This window comes from Malurus melanocephalus, unplaced genomic scaffold (genome assembly GCF_030028575.1).
Source record: "Malurus melanocephalus ecotype Western Australia unplaced genomic scaffold, MMel_1.1 scaffold_11, whole genome shotgun sequence".
NCBI classification, from domain to species: domain Eukaryota; kingdom Metazoa; phylum Chordata; class Aves; order Passeriformes; family Maluridae; genus Malurus; species Malurus melanocephalus.
Window position 1 is genome coordinate 1,449,503 of NW_026623243.1, and position 17,997 is coordinate 1,467,499.

At 37.6% G+C, this 17,997-nt stretch overlaps 1 protein-coding gene across 2 annotated transcripts in view; it reads right to left on the reverse strand.

The window, feature by feature from the left end:
- SLC13A1 (solute carrier family 13 member 1) overlaps positions 1–17,997 on the reverse strand; it is a 48,566-nt gene that overhangs the window by 8,569 nt on the left and 22,000 nt on the right. Inside the window, exons 3-12 of one of the 2 annotated variants that reach the window (XM_057378549.1) lie at positions 16,376–16,504; positions 15,437–15,573; positions 11,449–11,636; positions 10,796–10,853; positions 10,639–10,702; positions 9,977–10,137; positions 7,257–7,376; positions 5,981–6,079; positions 5,790–5,891; positions 356–459 (exon numbers count right to left, since the gene is read on the reverse strand). In XM_057378549.1, coding sequence (XP_057234532.1) covers positions 356–459; positions 5,790–5,891; positions 5,981–6,079; positions 7,257–7,376; positions 9,977–10,137; positions 10,639–10,702; positions 10,796–10,853; positions 11,449–11,636; positions 15,437–15,573; positions 16,376–16,504 — 1,162 coding nt within the window. Of the gene's footprint in view, positions 1–355; positions 460–5,789; positions 5,892–5,980; positions 6,080–7,256; positions 7,377–9,976; positions 10,141–10,638; positions 10,703–10,795; positions 10,854–11,448; positions 11,637–15,436; positions 15,574–16,375; positions 16,505–17,997 lie in introns of both variants that reach the window. The other variant, XM_057378542.1, reaches the window with a different exon arrangement.

The following is a 17,997-nucleotide window of genomic DNA, read 5'->3' on the forward strand; positions in this document are numbered from 1 at the left end:
TTACATGGTACCTTAATTAAGCAATAACATTAAAAAAAAAAAAATAAGCCTAGCCCTGCCCCATGCAGTCCCATTTCAGAGCTCATTGCTGTGAAGAGAAAGGTGGTTTCCATCGGTGTCCATGGGCTGCAGGCAGCAGCTTCCTGCACAGCACTAGCTCCTGCTGCTCACATTCCAAAAGTTTTGGCACTGACTTCCAGGCCAGGGATGCTTTATATCCCAGCAATTTATATCTTTTATAAATGCTTCAGAATTAGTACTTAACAATATCCCTGTAACTAGTGCAATAATTGACATTTACAATAGCATCTTAAATATTTTATTGTAGTAAACTCTACATCAAAATATACTCAACTGTTTTCTCCATTTGACGTCCTAGACAAGGTTTTTGCTGGAATGATAAAGAACAGGAGGCCTATCACTAAGGCAGCTGTTGAATCCGTAATATAGCCTTTATACCTAAGGAGAAGTCAACAAGAAAAAAATCCACATAAATATATGTACTCAGGAGAAGGAGGGGAAGAGTGAGGAGTAGGATGGAGCAGCAGAAAAAGGTTTCTGTGGAGTCTATTCCCCATGCCTTGCACCACTAGATGTGGAGGAAAGAGGTAGAGCAGTAAGGAATGAAGGAGCCGAGTCCAGAAAAAAAAAAGAGGATGTGCGAAAAGTGGTTTTTTGTCTTTGTTTCTCACCATCCAAATCTATTTTTAATTTTCAATTTAATTAATATTTCCCATATCAMCTCTGCTCATTATGGTTACTGTTAAGAAATATCCCTGTCTTTATCTTGACTCACAAGTTTTCTGACTTTTTCTTCTCCCCTCTCCTGTCAAGGAGAGGCAGTGAGAAAGTGTCTGTGTGGGCAGACAGTCAAGGGCAGCCCCTGACATCTATAGAAATATTTGGTGCAGGCCCTCTAAATTCATAAATAAACATCTTGAGTAAGCTTGTGTTATTCTGCCACACAGAAATAAGCAGGGGGAGGGGGAGTAGGAACAGTTGATGCTTAAAAAATTAATTTTCACAGTTCAATGATAAATTAAATAGTTTTAATATGCTCTGCAATAGRTTCAGTTTAAGAGACCTTAAAAAGCAGTGTGCAGGCTCACAAAAGGCAATGCTTCTGCAGCTACGGAATGGCAGCAGAGCTTTACTGTCATCCTCCAATGGCTGTTACTACTGGGGTCACAGTTACAAGGGTCATGTTTGTTTTGGTCACTTCCAGTGCCTGAAAACTGTTTGCACTACTCTTTCTTAAACTGCCTCAGTATACTTGTACAGAGTAGCCCCAAGATCAGGCAAGGTGCAAAGCTGAGCCCTAAGGCCATTTTAACACATCCATCTGAGTCTGTTACGCAATGTGGGCTGGTGACATATCCCAGTCAGTCTTATTTCAGTCAAGATGATCATTAAAATGAATACAATTTTTTTCTGAAGAAAGCTAACCAAAGTTTTTCTTAACCTTGTTATTTTTTTCTATTTTCTGCAAGTTGTTCTGTGAGATTTTCTGAACCAATACACCAATATATTTGTTCTCTCAGCCTCAGACCATATGCTTCTCTGAATATTCTGCCACAGTAGGTCCAATAATAACTTCCTATCAGGTCTTCCCAGCAGCTTAATGTTTTGTACTGAACCAGAGCTTTTCACTGAAAGGGAAAAATGTTCTCTCAGTTATATGCTGCAAATGGATAATCTGATGGATCCTCAGGAGGCCGTCTGGTCCAAGCCCCTCTGCTCAGGCAGAGTCACTCAGAGCCAGCTGCCCAAGACTATGTTCAGACAGTTTTTTAATATCTCCAACACGGAAAATACACGACCCCTGTGGGTGATCATCACAAGCAAAAAACAGTTCTGATGTTCAGGAGGGATTTTCAGGAGCAAGTTTCAGTTTGTGGCCTTTGTCTCTCATGCTGTCACCGAGCACCACTATGAAGAGCCTGGCTCTTTCCTCTTTGCTCYTTACAATGGTTTTAAACATTGTCAACGTGACCCTGCAGCCCCCTTCCTGCAGACGTTGTTCCTCCGCAGGTGCAGGACTTTCACTTGTGGAACTGAGGAGTGCATTTTTTTGTTCACAAAACTTAGTATTCCCGACACAAAACACCATTCTCAAAAAGCCTGCTWGGGACACACACGACATCCTACCATGAGTCAAACTACTATGAGGACCCACACATAATGCCATTCCAAACAGAAGCTTTTTAATCACTATCAAATTTTGAGATAAACATTTTTCAAAGTCCATTTATCCAAGCTGCAATACAATTACATATACAACATGTGACTGTTTTATAAGACTGCAAATCTGGTTGTGTTAAAAGGAAACAAAAAAACTCAGGTTCAGGAGACCTCATGACTCCAGCTGAGATCACTGTAGAGAACAGGGCTGTGGGCAAAAATACCTAGTGGCCTTGTATTTGAAGTAAAGAAAGCAATAAACCATGAAGAAAAAAAAATTGTACATTCAGGCAATAATCTGAGGAAGAGTGAGGAAAGCCCAGCTTGCCTACATCGGTGGTAATCTGGTGAGCTGCAGCCCAGGGTTGAACTTTCTGTTTCTTATGAGGCTCATAAACTCCTGGCCAAAGGCCAACCTGGAACTCCTCTAATTGAAGCTAATATCCTAAACTTGGAATCAGGCCAGGACATAGAAGGAAACTTCTGTAGCAGAAATGATGTGTGATCCTGTGCTGTCAACAGATGGGAAGGAAACAGGCATTTTTACCCTGTGCTGCTCTCTGTAGTGTTATACAATATTTATTAAAACATCCTGCTGTCTGCTCACAGAAGGAGGTAACGGGTGCAGGGCAGGACAGCAAAAGAAGGATTAGTCTTTAATTGATTTACATTTTTTTCTTAAGAAAAATTTACTGGTAAAATAATTTTTGAAAGGCATCTGCTAAAAGCTCCTAAAAAAATTCTACTTAACACTGCTACAGCAGAAACGTGGATTAAAAATTTGCTGCCATTAAAAGAAGGAGCTCTTGAAAAGTATAAAGGTATCATAATTAGATATCAGTATTTCTGCTGGGATTTCAAAAATGTCAGGGTTTCCATATTAAAGGGATATTCAGTAACCTGTGAAGATGCACACAAGGGTCTGAGAACAGGAACATGGGTGGTGAAAGTGATGGGAAATTTTGTATCAAGCAAAGCTTTAAGCATTCCACTTAGTTTGTCAAGAAAATCTTAGAAGGTGATAAAATTACAAGAGACATATGCTTTTAAAGCACCTATCACAGTTTTTAATCCAACAGAGAAAGACAAAAACAGATAGCTGGAAGCTATATTCAGACAGAAAGCAAATTGTGGGTCTGTCTTTTTTAGCTTGATAAGAGACATGACTATCAAGGAAAATAGCAAATTCTAAAATCTGAGGAACCTGGGCTTTGCCACCCCAACATCAAGCCTGGTTTCTTTCTGGGAATTCATGTTCTAAAAAAAATAAGTCCCTACTGGGCTTAACATACAAAACAATGTAAGTCTTTTGATCTTCATGATGTTAGAATAAAGGACCAGAGAAACTTTTTCAGTTTAAGACCCCAAGAGTAGTATGACTGCCCTTTAACAGGACCCACGCAATAGTTTGGGAGTGTCGTGAATTTACTTATGGCTTTSACATTGTGGCTTTTCATAAGGTCAGAGCTCTTTTCAGGTAACAGAACTTCCCTGTTCTGTGGGTTAAGACCCTGTGGAAAGTAAGTAGTATCAGATTTCTGTAAGGGTGGAGAATATTTCCTCATAGATGTTTCCTGTACCATAAAATTTAAGAAGTTGTGCACATATCTCTGTGTACTTAAATCCAAAACACTGAGCAATTTTATATGCAGGGGCCTTAGGGAACAAGTGTGTCAGAGATGTAATCTGCAGGTCAGGGCACTGCTAGAAGCCTCTTGGACATCACAGTGACAGAAACACACTGTGTTCCTGGTCTTTGGCTTTTTTTTCCCCATTTCTTTGCTGTTGTTCTTGTTTGGTTTGGGTTTTTTTTTCTTAAGGGTATGGCTTTCTCACAGCTGCACCTGTGCTGAACCTATGCCCCACTCATTTATTCTCACTGAGAAATTTTTGTTGCTCAGAAAGTATTGACCTAATTGATTTGTTTTATGCCTTAAAGCTATCTAGAAACAGGCAAGGTATGAATAGTGAGAAATGCTTTTTGCCTCTTAAAGTGGGTAACAAAAGCTTTGTTTCTCTTTAGGTTACCTCACCCAAATGACAGCATCATTCAGCCTAAAGTGACATGACACATGMTTGCAGTTCCTTCCAAGGAAAATATGAGAGGGCATCCACAAACAGCATCCCTGTGCTGAACCCATAACCACGCTTATTTTTGAGAATGTTCTGGTTTTCTCTGCCAATGAACAAAATCCTCAGATAACGGTAACCAGTTTCAAGCAGAAATACGTGGCTCTCTGGACTGAAAAAAAGTCATTTGAGCCATAAGACCAACATTATAAAGGTTGTCTAGAGTGCCTGTTTTCCAGTTTTATATGTAGCTCTCTAAATAATGCTCAGTGAGCACCAGGTGTCAATAGGAGGCAGAAAGAGAAGCCAAGCCAGCCTGATTGCTTAGCTTGCTGATTGCTTGATTAGGCCACCATTCCAAAACCATTTCAAAAGTACAGCATTTCATATGAGACAATGATTATCAAGAGCTCTGCTCTTGTTACAAGGGAAAAACAAATGTTCTTCTGCAATTTGTTTGATAATTAAAAGTAAATTTTTAAACATCTTTGTTTTCAATACACTTTTTAATGGTATTTTTGTACATAATAATTTTATGTTACATTTAAATCTTTGAAGTGCTACAATTATGCCTTGTGACAACGCCTCCCAGACTTTTTGGAAGAGCACTGGGGAGGCGTGTAAGTGGTGGAAATAAATTTAAAGAGAGAAGGCATGATGTATGTGTGTTCATATGTCATTTATCACAAACACACAGGAAAACAAAATGGAAAATTACCCTCCTAGTCCAGCACTGGCCTTTGGGATATCCAGTAATAAAAGTTAAATTCATAAGGACCTAACAGCATTAAGTCCTACTTGTTCCAATCCTGCAACTACTTCCCACCACTCCAGAGCAAAACTCTAAATTTTATCACAGAAAAACAGAACTGAAATTACAGTAATTACAGCAAGAGAAAAGGAGATAGCATTGTAATATATATTATAATATATGTTCCTGCCACACTGACTGATTACTTAGGGAAAAGAAATCAAGTGGTCCTGGAGAAGTTGCAGCAGAAGACAAAAAAATACATTAGTTCTTGACTTTGTGGTGTTTAGTTGAACTATGATGTTCATAATATGTATGAACAGACAGTTATTTATATCATTAATTTCAACTGTTAAAGCAGGGGATGTTGCCCTATATGCATACAAGTGTGTTGTCACTAAGGGCAGCAGATCAATAAAATCTGATCAGGTTTATTCTTTAAATTTCACATTTGATGAAATGTCAATTTGCCAAAACGTCAGTGTGGCATCAGTGGTTATGCATTCTCCCTCCCCAGATTAAGCCTGAAACCGAGGCAGAATCCCTCTTAMGAGGCATTTCATTTTATCCTGGAGTAGGGTTAATACATTTCAGCTATTGCGTACACATACATATGAAATTGTTAGAATTTATCTTCTGTATACACTACAAAGGTTTGCAACAACTCCAGCCTGACATATTTCTGAAATATGGAAAGTATTTTAATTTTTGAAATTTAATAAGAAAAGAAGGTATGTAGTTAAGGCACARTATAGTTCTTTCTGGTGTATCAAAAGAGATCACTTACTTTGGGAAAAGTGAAGACCATCCTGGGATGAAGCCAGGATCTCTGGTGAACCACAGAAGGGTCATTATAATGAACAGGACAAGTGTAACAGTTTCTGGGTAGCTATAGCAGAAGTAGAATGAATTATAAATTTTACAGAATTCACACTTGGATTTACCTGCACTTGTTTGCAGATTTATAGTTTGAAATACCTAATTGGTCCAAGTTTCTTGTACTCCTCCTGAATCACCCGTGATGAGGCCTCTTCTCTGGCTGTTTTCTTCTTGCCACACCTGAACATGTTTTTAAAACTGGAATGTAAAGCAGCACATTGAATAATGAATTAGCAGTGCATCCAGAAAAAAAAAATGTCCAAACTTTCCAGTTATCAATAGCACTTGACAAAAGCAAAATTTTCACTTTACACTGCAGTATCTCCCGTTTAATTATTGCACACCAGATTGAGCATATTGGAATTAAGTGACGATGTTCAGTGGGAGATTGACAGAGACAGCAACAAAATGTGTCCTGTTATTGACCAGTTCATTTGCCCAGGAAGGATGAAGCTTTAATCATGTGAACTAATTGAAACAATCAAATATATAACCTATTTAATTAAAGTCATCTATGCCTTTGCTTTACTTTGTTTGGGAATGAAAAAGTTTGTACCATGTAGGTAGCCTGCATATTGAGCAGCGGAGTATTTGCTACCAGCCAGGTTTTCATTCTTGGATAAGACACTTACACAATGTTAAAACTATCAAAACAATCAAGAAAAATGAAACAATAAATGTTCACATATAGAGTGGTAAGCATGGGATGATTCTGTCTGCATAAATCTAATCTCATTTTTCATGGCTTGCACCACAAGTAGCCATGTAAAGGTGGAAGACTGATGCCCCACCTATCTCTCCAGATGTTAGTGAACTCATGGAGAAAAAGGTTTTGAAGAATCAGCCCAAAAGTATTTTCCTCTCCAAAACCATAAAAGCCCAAGCTCTGTGGAGAAACAGAAACCCTACCATACCATCACATCTAAATTTAGAAAAAGCAGAAGTTTTTTACCTCTCATTTACAAATACAGCCATCCAGTTTATAACACAGACATTGTTCAAGTGTTCAAACCAATGCTTCACTCCAACAAAGGGTGCACTCCTATGACTCTTCCAGTCAGAAAAAATGTATAAGATTTCAGCATTCTTCTGTCTTGCACATGTACACAGTTTAATGATGTGTATATTCCAAAGGGATGAGTACACCCATCTATGATATGGACTTTTCATACTGTGCTGAGTACTCCAGGATCCTTATTTTAGAAAATTCCTGTCCCATCTGGAGATTAGGGCATACTAATCAAAGCTGCAAAATCACTGTTGCTGCATTTTCTTCCTATTGATCATTTTAAACTAAGATGCAATATTTACTCCTGGTACAAATTACCATTTCTATCAATAACCTTTAGTCTTATTGATTATACCATTCACTTACTCAAACCCAAGGAAAAGCCACTGGAGCCAGACCCAGGAGAGCAGCAGAATAATAACTGTGATGGGGATGGAAAGGATAAACCAGGATCCAAAATTGATGCACTGGCAATCTGGGTAACGTCTGGATGAAAGAAAAAGAAAGGTCAGTTGAGCTTCACAAAGGAACAAAGATTTGTGAGAAGTGCCAGAAAGCACAGCTGCAGAAGGGTATTTCTGGCTGGCAGTGGACTTTGGCATGAGGTGGCCTCTGGTATCCTCTTACCTCGCCCTCCCATCCTGTTCCTGGTCATCATGACCACTGCAGGAACCAACTCTGCCAGTTATTTGAGCACTGAACCAGCAGCAGGTCTGGGGACCTGACACTGACTGAGGTGGGTCTAAAGTGAGCTCAGTGGGCACTGGAGGACCATGCACAGCCTAAGGACTGTTAGGACTAAAAAGAAACAGAGCTTGAAAGAAAGGAGATTTTTGAGATGAGATTTTAGAGCAAGAAAATATACTCAAATGCAAAAGCTCCAATGAATGTAGAAAACAACAGTGGAAGAAACACTGAGACTTGTATTGTTTAGATTCCATAATTCAAAGCTGATTAAAATCAAAATTATTATTATTAATTTCTAGGTATGTTCATTCATGTCTAAGTGGATTGTCTCTCCATTCACCTTGTCTCTTTGAGGCTGTGTTAATCTACTGTTTATAGATGTGGGTCATTCAAGCAGAGATCTCCTTTCCATGTGCATTTAGGAAAAGGAGAAGGGTTTTGGTTTTCTGAAAGAAATTGCTTTATTGTTGAATGTGGTAGATGCCACAGGCAAAAAGGCAGGGTAAAAAAAAGCCTGCTTTCCAATTTGCTTTGTGAACAGAAAGTACACTACCTTTGAGCTCCTCCAGCTCTACTGAGAGAGCTTTAATTCTAAAAGTGAGAAAATTCAAGTCTCCCTGAGCAGCCCCCTTCCTTGATGCAAAAATCAGATGGAAGAAAAAGAAAAATGTCCAGACAGAGGCCCTAATAACTGCTTCCAATTATTAGCCAATCTTTTGTATTTCAGGTCTTGAAAGAAGGAAAATTATTTTGATGATCCCATAGGCTTGTGAAACTGTAAATGCTTATTATAAATGCTCTCTGAAGTATTGTGCAAAATCTAGGTTTGATCTATATTTACTGTGATGCTTACATATATTGCAAATAAAGTGTTAGCTGTGACCAGCCTGAAACCCCTACTCTCTTTTTGAGGTGATGATCTAGTTTGCAATTGCACATAATGATGACACAGTGGAACTGGAACCATATAAGGCTCTTGTGCTGTGACATAATTTATTCATTACATGGTTATGTACCTTTTATTACATGTTTAGCCACACCAATTCTTGAAACTAAAAATTCCAAGACAGGAGAAAACTGACATCAGCATAGTAACGATTCAACATTTCATCACTTGTTAAAGTGTTTCTGATCTTTCCTGAATTATGTGTGATCATTTCTTATTGAGCAACAAAACCAACACTAAAAAGTTTGTACTAAACAGTAAATTCCATTATCAAATGTTAATTGATTGTGATCAGGTTCCACAATAATTTTATACACACAGAGCAATTTTTGAATATTATTGTAAGTATTTCTAGTAATCTGAATATTGAAATTAGGTATTTTTCATCTCCAGAGCAAATATTCCTCAGGTAGAATAGATGATCACTTTAAATGATTTTTAAAAACAATCTAGTACAAAGTTCTGGTTGGATTATCTACTGGTTTTAGATAATCTATTCAGTCTTGGCTGAAGCAGGGATGGACAGGACACACTTATTTTCTAGATCTATGTCCTCTGGAAAATGAAAAATTGTGATGGATTTTAATAATCCTGTTTCTACAGTGCTTCAGTGTCAATAACAGTAAACTCTTTCCAGGCAAACACTACAAATGTGATCAATAACGGATCTTCAAAAATTTTGCCATGTGCTATACAAAATAATGGGCAGAGCACAAAAAAAATGATTGCACTTTATTTTGTGCTATTTCAAAGTTGGAGTAGGACTTTCTGACAATGAGTGGTTTGCAGAAGAAAAAAAATGTTGATCAAAAACTATTGGATTTCAAAGGGTTTGGAATGAAATCTGCCAATTTTCTTTTCGAAGCAGTTCTACTTAAACGTTAAAAGGAATGTTAAAAAATGCTTTGGAAAAACCTTAAAGCAAGGTGCTCCATTGAATGCAAAGTTTCAGACTGGTTTGAAATTACTCACTTTTTTGTTGATTAATGGACCCTGATTTCTCATTTCAGCAGTGAAAGCTAGCCTCTTGAAAGTCTCTTGACGCTCTTTGCTAAGCAGACTGAACTTACCTCCTGCTGTATTTAGGAATTAATAATAGGTCTTTACAGCCAGACTGTGCCTGTTTCATCCATGCTAAGTAGTGTTTTCCTTCTCAGCCAAATCTATCCTTTTCCATGCAACTATGCAAATAGTAAAGCACTACCTAACCAAACAATGGTCATTTTGTTTCATATGTTGGCAGATCACTTATAGGCTTTCCCTGTATAAGGCAAATACAACCATGCAATTTAATTTTTCCTCCTTAACAATTAAGAAAAGCAATAGAATCAAATAATATCAAATCAAAGGGCAAGGTTTCTAATGTGTTTTAGGGGAGCCATGTGAGAACTCAAGAAAGAAAGTTAAAATTCTGGATTAAGAAGAATACAAATAATATAATATAGTCTCTTACGAATTGAAGTGCTCAGTAAAAATGAGATTAGTCGATGTTCCCGTGATTGTGGTCAGGCCTCCAATTGTAGCAGAATAAGCAACACATAAGCACATCACTTTGAAAATCCCACTGTATTTGTCCTTTCTGCTTTTTCTCTCTGCTTCAACAGGTGGTAGGTTCTGCTTAGAAAGTATATACACCAATTAATATATAAGAAGGGCTCATCATCAGACACAAAAATAGAACTCAAGGATATCTCAGAAGAGCCAGACAATTTACTGCCAATATAGGTTTCTGCAGTGTTCTTTGGTTTGCAGCTACACTAGTAGTACAATTATTCATGCAAAGGAAAAGGAGACAGGATCAAACCCTGAAGACTTTTTCCTGATCTGTCTTAGTCTTTACAGAAGAACTTCCTTTGTATAGACTGATACACGTACAACAGGTATATAGAGTTTGTGCTTTGGTGAGGTTGCTTTAACTTGTGTAAAATATACTGGGAGGACAAAACCACCAATGAAGTAACTACATAAGCAAACTGTGTATGTGTGACTACAAGTATATCTCTTATTCCCATGTAACCTGCTTCATTGCTACCTGTGCTATGTCAGGTGTTGCATGTAAGTGAGGTTTAGGTTAAAACTACGTTACACTGCGTAATAGAAAGACACTTTAAGTACCTGTTCCTTTCCTTTTTCATTTTCCTTTTCAACTGTGCATACAGTATTACCCACATTGTTATATCTGGAAAAACAAAAGCATGTATTTTAACAAACAGATTTAGGGTTCATTTAGATGAATTCTTGGAACAGTCTTTAGTAAATTAATAACAATTACCCATTAACTTGTTTTTCTTTCTCTTTCCAATCTGGCTTTTCATATTCTCCTATATTTTCTGTAAGACAGAGTTGAAAGACAGATAAGCATTTAAGGGAGCTAAACTGGGAAGATTCCATCAGCACATCTCATCCTATGCAATTACTTCACATCACCCCATGAATACTTTGGGAAGTACCAGTCTCAGAAACAGTTGATTTGTGCCCTACTCCTTCATGACTCTTATGCCCTGGAATCTGAATCTTCCAACGAGGAAAAATCTTTCTAATTTACAATCCAACTGTGTAGGTAATTAGTTTAGATTCATTTGTTCTTCCAACATAACCCTGTAGCTTAAAGAGCTCCTTTCTCGCACTAACATTTAAGCCTTAGTGTATCCACAGCCTGGAGTCACATTTCTCTCCAGCCATTTCACCAGGCTGATTAGCCAGCSCCTTCCCTTCTCCCCTCCTCTCCTCCACCTGCCATTCCTGCACCTGCTCAGCTTTAATTAATCTGTGATCATGAGCAACTTCACACACAGAAATCCAACAGGAGTCTCACAGTGAAGCACACAATGATGCCAGTACTTCTCTAAATATTTAATTTTAATTTTGTTGCATTCTTTACTGCAGAGTGAAGGTGGCAAAGACAGAAGTGCACCGTGCTCCTACCGTCCAGCTCCAGCGCTGGGTTGATGGAGCCATTGGAGCAAGACATCTCCAGCTCATCAGCTTCTGTTTCAGCTCTGATGATCTGCTGAGCTACAGCTTCTACAATTGGCATCACCATGGCAGCAGCAGAGGTGTTGCTGAGCCACATTGACAAGAAAGCACAGCTAACCATGAAACCCAGCATAAGCCTGGAATAGGAGAGAAGAGTCTGTGACTGCTGCGGTAACACTTCTTATCATCAGTCTATTTAATATAAACAGAGAACTTTGTCAACAGAAAAGTTGAACTATAGAGAATTTAAAGCCTGTAATGTTGAGAACATTTTTGAATTAAAATTGTCTTGATCTGAGACACTGAAATGACCATGTTTTAGAGGTTCAAATATGTTATGAACTGAGGCAGAAACAATAATGTTTATTTACAGAATTATACTGTATTTGAACCATCTTTGAAGAAAGAGAACCATGTATGTCACAAAATCAAATGAGAGTTAAAATGGCTACTGCTGATGYTATTAATCTTCTTTTTTACAATCTAGGTCAAAACCCTGGAGTTATCACTTGGGCTGTAAATTCTCTAGACACCAGTTCATTTGTTATAAGAAGAAATATTAACAATTCAGCAAGTGATACCTTAGTTCTTAATCAGAGCACTGAGACARGTGTAGACATTATTTGGGCTTCAATAAACATTATCTTTGATATTAAATGGGAAAGAGAAGGTCATTACAATGCCTTAAACTGGTCTTGGCTCAACCTTTTCTAAGTTTACTATAAACAGTAATGCAATACACTGAACTGCATCRATGACTGAAAAATCAAACATTTAATGCCATATCTGGTCAAGATGGATTGTAAAATTAGACTGCAGGTCACAATGTTGTTTTTAGTGCATTTCTTGGAGTTGTAAACGTGAAAAGTCCTCTTGACTCCCTGTCCAAGGTGCTGTCACTGTCATTAAACACCTGCCATACATCATCACAGGGAGAGAACTCCGTGGAGGGATGGTGGTTTGGCACCTTTCTCTCAGAAGTCATCTGTGCAATTTGTAACATTCTTTGCCCAGCCCTGATCTGAAGCACCACAAAAAAATGTCAGATTTATTCAGTACATGAAGCTAGTATAGAAATTATATAAAAATCATGTAAGTATTATTTGATTATTTAAAGATACCATCCAAATGTCTCTCATAGTYTTTCATTTCAGCTAATAGCAACAACATTTCAATCTGGATTTTTTCTCAGTAGGGGCTCCTTGTCTTTCCCTGAGCACTTTTAATTGCATAATGATGAAATGTTCTGTAGACCAGCAAGTCACAGACATGATTCAACAGAAATTGTCACACACAAATTGTAAAACCCATTAATTTAAGCCATTTTTCTTTAGGTACTCAGACATAAGTTGAGGAAGGATTGTGTTTCCGCAGAAAATAACGGTCAGAATAAGCACAACGAATATGAATTTTCACACTGTAGAGAAATTCCATTTTAGTAGAACTTGCAAGGGATTTAAAAATAAAAACAAATTAAGACATTCACTGAAGTGTTTCAAAACTATTCATCATAAAGTTCCAGCATTAGGTGGATTGATGATTGGGTGACCATTTTGAACAATATGGTGGGATCTAATGAGGGACTTTAAACATTATTATAAAATAATAAAATATATCCTATCCTGTTCAGCCCCTGCTTTTCTGCATTATTTTTCCTGCAGCATTGTTAGAAAAAAATATTATGCATGAAACCTTGGATAGTTTTTTCATTTATATCCAACAATAAAATCACAATTTGTTTTATAGTGCACAATCAGTATTTTACTGCCCTTTCTGATTCTTGCAGGTTGCATAGACATATTCACCTTTCTCTGCTAGTCTGCAGATTACATTACATAGCTCAAACAACAGGAGGGCTTCACAGGCTCAGAATAATCTGGGCTGTGAAAGACTCTTAAGATCATCAAGTGCAACCATAAACACGACACTGCTGAGTCCACCAGTAAACTTCGTTCTTAATTGATACATCTACACATCTTTAAATACCTTCAGGAATAATGACCCAATTACTTCCCTTGGCATACAGTTCCAGTGCCTGAACAGCCATTCACTGAAGAAATWTTTCCTTTTTTCCAGTCTAATCTTCCTGTGGCCCAGCTTGAGACCATTTCGTCTTGTCCTGTCACTTTTCATCAGGGAAAAGAGGCTGATCCCCACCTAGCTACAGCCTTTCAGGGAGTTGTAGACAGTGACAAGGACAYCCCTGTGCCTCTTTTCTCCAGACTAAACAACCCCTGATCCCTCAAATACTCCTCACCGGACTTGTGCTCCAGACCCTTCACCAGCTTCSTTGCTCTTCCCTGGACASGCTCCAGCCCYGCAATGTCCTTCTTGTAGTGAGGGGCTCAGAACTGAGCACMGGATTTGAGGTGCAGCCTCCCCAGTGCCTCAGGAACTACCCCTGTCCTGCTCCTGCTGGCCACATATTTCTGATACACATCAGTTTCTCCAGAAGAATATTTAATGCAGAATRCAGAAATCTGGTTTTTTTGCTTTCACTGCTGCACCTTTTCTCACCTCTGCTGCAGAGGTGTGCTCCAGTGGTATCTGTGCCTGGGCTGCCCAGGGTCTGCTGTGAGCCATGAGCAGCACATGCTGAGAGGTGGTAGTCTCTCTCCTTCACAGATTACCTCATTACAATCCCATCATCCCTTCGTCACCATCAGGAAATGTGATACATGTGAGCAAGCTATGAAGAATTCTGCTTCCTCAGGGTCACGAGCCTGCTCTWGGTGTCCTCAGCCTTTCTAGGTAACTCAGCAGCTGGCTGCAGGTTTGACTGTCCACAGCAAGGTCCACAGCAATGTTCACCTTAGCATAGCACACCATCCACTTGTGTTTTCCCTTTCAATATCTCAGCCAGAAGTTGAGAATTTAGGAGTAATCAAAAGAGAAGTTGAAATAACTAAACCTACATAGCTCAAGATAACAGGAGGCAGTAGAACAAGAATGTAAGGAGAATTTTTTTCCAAACAGAGAACTGCCAGCTATCAAAAGAGGCAGAACAAAATCAAAATACTTGTGATATTTAAAATTGGGTCAGTCAAAYCACTGAGGAATATAAATAGTCCAGCTTTTCCATGAAGTGTCATTAGTTAAAGCACCAGAGAGGCATCTTGTCTATTAGACCTGGGGTTTCTGGTTTTCTGATCATTTGCTTCCTGTCTGCTTCMTGGCAAGAAATCATGAGCATGATGTATTCTGGGATGCCAAATTTGCTCTATGGATCTTATCTGCAGCTTTACTGGGATGCTGACAGATGCATCTGTCAGCCTAAACCTTTCTGCAAGTTTGTAAAGCAAGCAAAGGAAAGAGTTTTCACTTCATAAGATATATGTTGGTAATGAGTAAGCAGAGTGTGATTTCATTTCCCTTATCACCTCATCCAGCTAAGGAAGTTCCTATCCTTTGATATTTTTTTCATATGTAGACAAAGGAAAACACTGTAGGTAAAGACATTTTGTTAATGAGTTTTTCCTGCCCCACCACCTGCTCAGTTTTACRATTTTTTTTTCCCCTCACTGTGTATTTGAACTCCTTTTTTTTGATGGTGGGAGGGGGCAGGTTTAGAATTTTGAAAACACCACTGAAATAAAAAGTAATCAGCATAGTACAGCTTTTATGTTGTAGGCATTGGGTGGGAATGTTCCAATGACCATCAAGAAATAGGAATCCTATAATACTCGCAAATTAATCATACTTTTTGTTCAGAAGGATCCTTGTTACGAAYACAAGCACTGCAGGGAACTTTGAATTAGGATTTCAGCAAAATAATAAAATGCCACCTACAAATCAATCATATAAATTTAAATAACTACTTTGTCTAAGTAGAAAAGAAAGGCTGGATTTCTACTAGAAAAAACAGTAGGCAATTATTTCTGGAATACATAGCTTTCCACAAGTATTATTGTCCTTCAAGACATTGTTTAGCACATACCATGCAGGGTTGACACCCACCAGCATCACCATTTTTAAAGCCACTCTTTTGTGGAGATTCCATTTTTCTATTGATGTTGCCAAACAAATAACTCCAATCAGCAGCAGATGAAAATCTTTAAAATAAGCAGATGCCACCTGAAATAAAATAAAAAAAAAAAAAAAAACAAAAAAGAAACCAAAACAAACACAGAACAAAGAAATCAAACAAAAAGAAAACAAAAAAACCAAATCTGTTTTTAAAACATTAAATGGCGAATTTCTCTTAACATTTGGTATTATCATTTTAATGGAAAAATACAATAAGATTATATTATGAAATAAAGAAAGAGATTTTTTTTTGGCTTAAAATTAAAATTTAAATTCATTGGAAATGGTAAATTAATTTAACCAAATGATGCAAGAATAAATGCACTAAAGTGCATATGGTTAAAACAAAATAAAAAAACAAAGGTCACAATAGAACAACCTAAAATCATCAGTCATATCTCTCATACACAGTAAATCACCAATGATGTGTTGTTTCTATTACTTTTTTATCTATTCCACAGATAATATAACAACTTTAAGCATAGACTCAGAGTATRATTATCTGTGATGTCATGTCTTTGGCATGACAGTGTTTACTCAGCAGTTGGCACATGGGGTCATTATTGTGGCATTTTTCCTCTGCAATATTAAGGATATTTAGCATTTCAATCTAGCATTTTCCAATCAACTAGCATCTAAACACTGAATCACAATCTAGAAAAAAATACGAAAAAAAATTTGAACAAGTCCTGAAGGCAAAACATGTAAGCAAGTCTTGAGGCAGAGCTATTGGGATTGGCACTCAGCAAATCCACGGGTTTTCCTGACAGGTTTCAACATTACGTGTTTCATTCTTTGGAGTTTTGATTCCTGATATGCACAATGTAATAGAAGGAAAAATAAGGGTTACCTGTTTTGATCCCATTATACCAAACAATGGGAACATAAAGGCAGGGAGCAAAGCTGAAACAGCCAGTGGCAAAGCTTCTGTGAGCCAAAAGATGGCAACTACAAACARTGTGTATGCACATTCTGCTTCCTAGAATACAAAAGGCACCAAAAAAAAACATGAGCTGATCCTCCAGGGGGAAAAGAATCACAGTTCAAGAAGTACTGCTACATCAACAGAGAGATTCCTCATACCTGGAAAAAGTATGAGTCAAAGCATTTAGGGTACTTAATGTGTGCTAATGACAATTCTAGTAAAATATGAAACACAATCTACAAAATAGTTCTAAAGAGGTTTTTTTCTAAGAGATAGTAAAATTATTTAAATTTTTTCACTTGGGAAAAAAGTCAGCTGCCTATTCCTTCAAGGACAATTAATCATATAGGTCATTCTGGAGTACTCTCAGGCCATGAATACCTATAAATCACTAACATTCTGCCTCTGTAAGCAAACCTTTAAACCTCTAGGAGTTCTCACAGTCAATAATAGGTCAAATTTTATCTCTCCTGTAATCAGTGAAGTTTTGTCATCAGCATCAATAAGGCAAGGATATAATCTAATAAAAAAAGTATCAYGCAAGACTGAAAAGACACACAGTTGTTGTTTTTAAGACTTGTAATTTTAATGAGTATCTTTTGCTTAAACTCCTGAAAACCGGGAGGTTTGGGGGGGTTTTGTTGGGTTTTTTTTTCTCTTTTTTTTTTTTTTTCCAGGAGAATCTTTTTCAATGCTGCCTAAAATGCAGCCCCAGAAAAAAATACAATGAGGTGAAGTAAATCTTGTTTCTTCCACAATCTTAGAAACCTCTTTTGTGTAGTTTTTAATCTATATTTCTGCTTTTAAGGAAAATTATTTGGAACTTTTAGTGTCCCTGGTTAAGGTATGAAAAGAATCAGCAGTAGCAGAGATGGTCTGTACTGAAAAAAGACCAGCTTAACGTCAAAGGCTCTTGGAACCTTTGACAGAAAAACAGCAATATTAAATATAAGCCAGCTGTGGCTCTCATTTATTTTGGTGAAGAAATTTTTCTTATGTATGAAACAATTTGAAAATATCCATTGACCTAGCAAAAGTTCATCTCATTTAAGTCCTCCTACATTTAGAATTTCCCATTAATTTCCTCCCAGAAAGAAAACTGAAATATTGGAACTGTGATGTGAGAGTGAGAAGCACATTGCTCTGTAACCACTCTCTGTCTGTGATGCAAAGATTTCTGAACCAAACTTTCATGTATGATATTTATAGTGCACGTGTGCCAACACATCACAGAACTCCATTTCATTCTGCTGGCATCAGAGCTGTACCAAATAGAGTCACTAATGACTTTGTTAGGAAGCTGTTTCATAAGCTTGGAATTGTCTCAAGAGTTAGGGAATGACAGAAGAATTTATTTCAAGTGAAATAAAACTATGATGTCCTRTCATGTATTTTGCTCTTTTTAGGAACCAGAGGGAATTTATCAGATCATTGATTTCAGTCATTTCCTCTCAGACAGCACAAAATGTGATGAACTTAAAAATCCTTCATGGAACAAAAAAGTAAGCAGCTCTCTTCCTGACAATTCATCTCCATTGCCAATCATA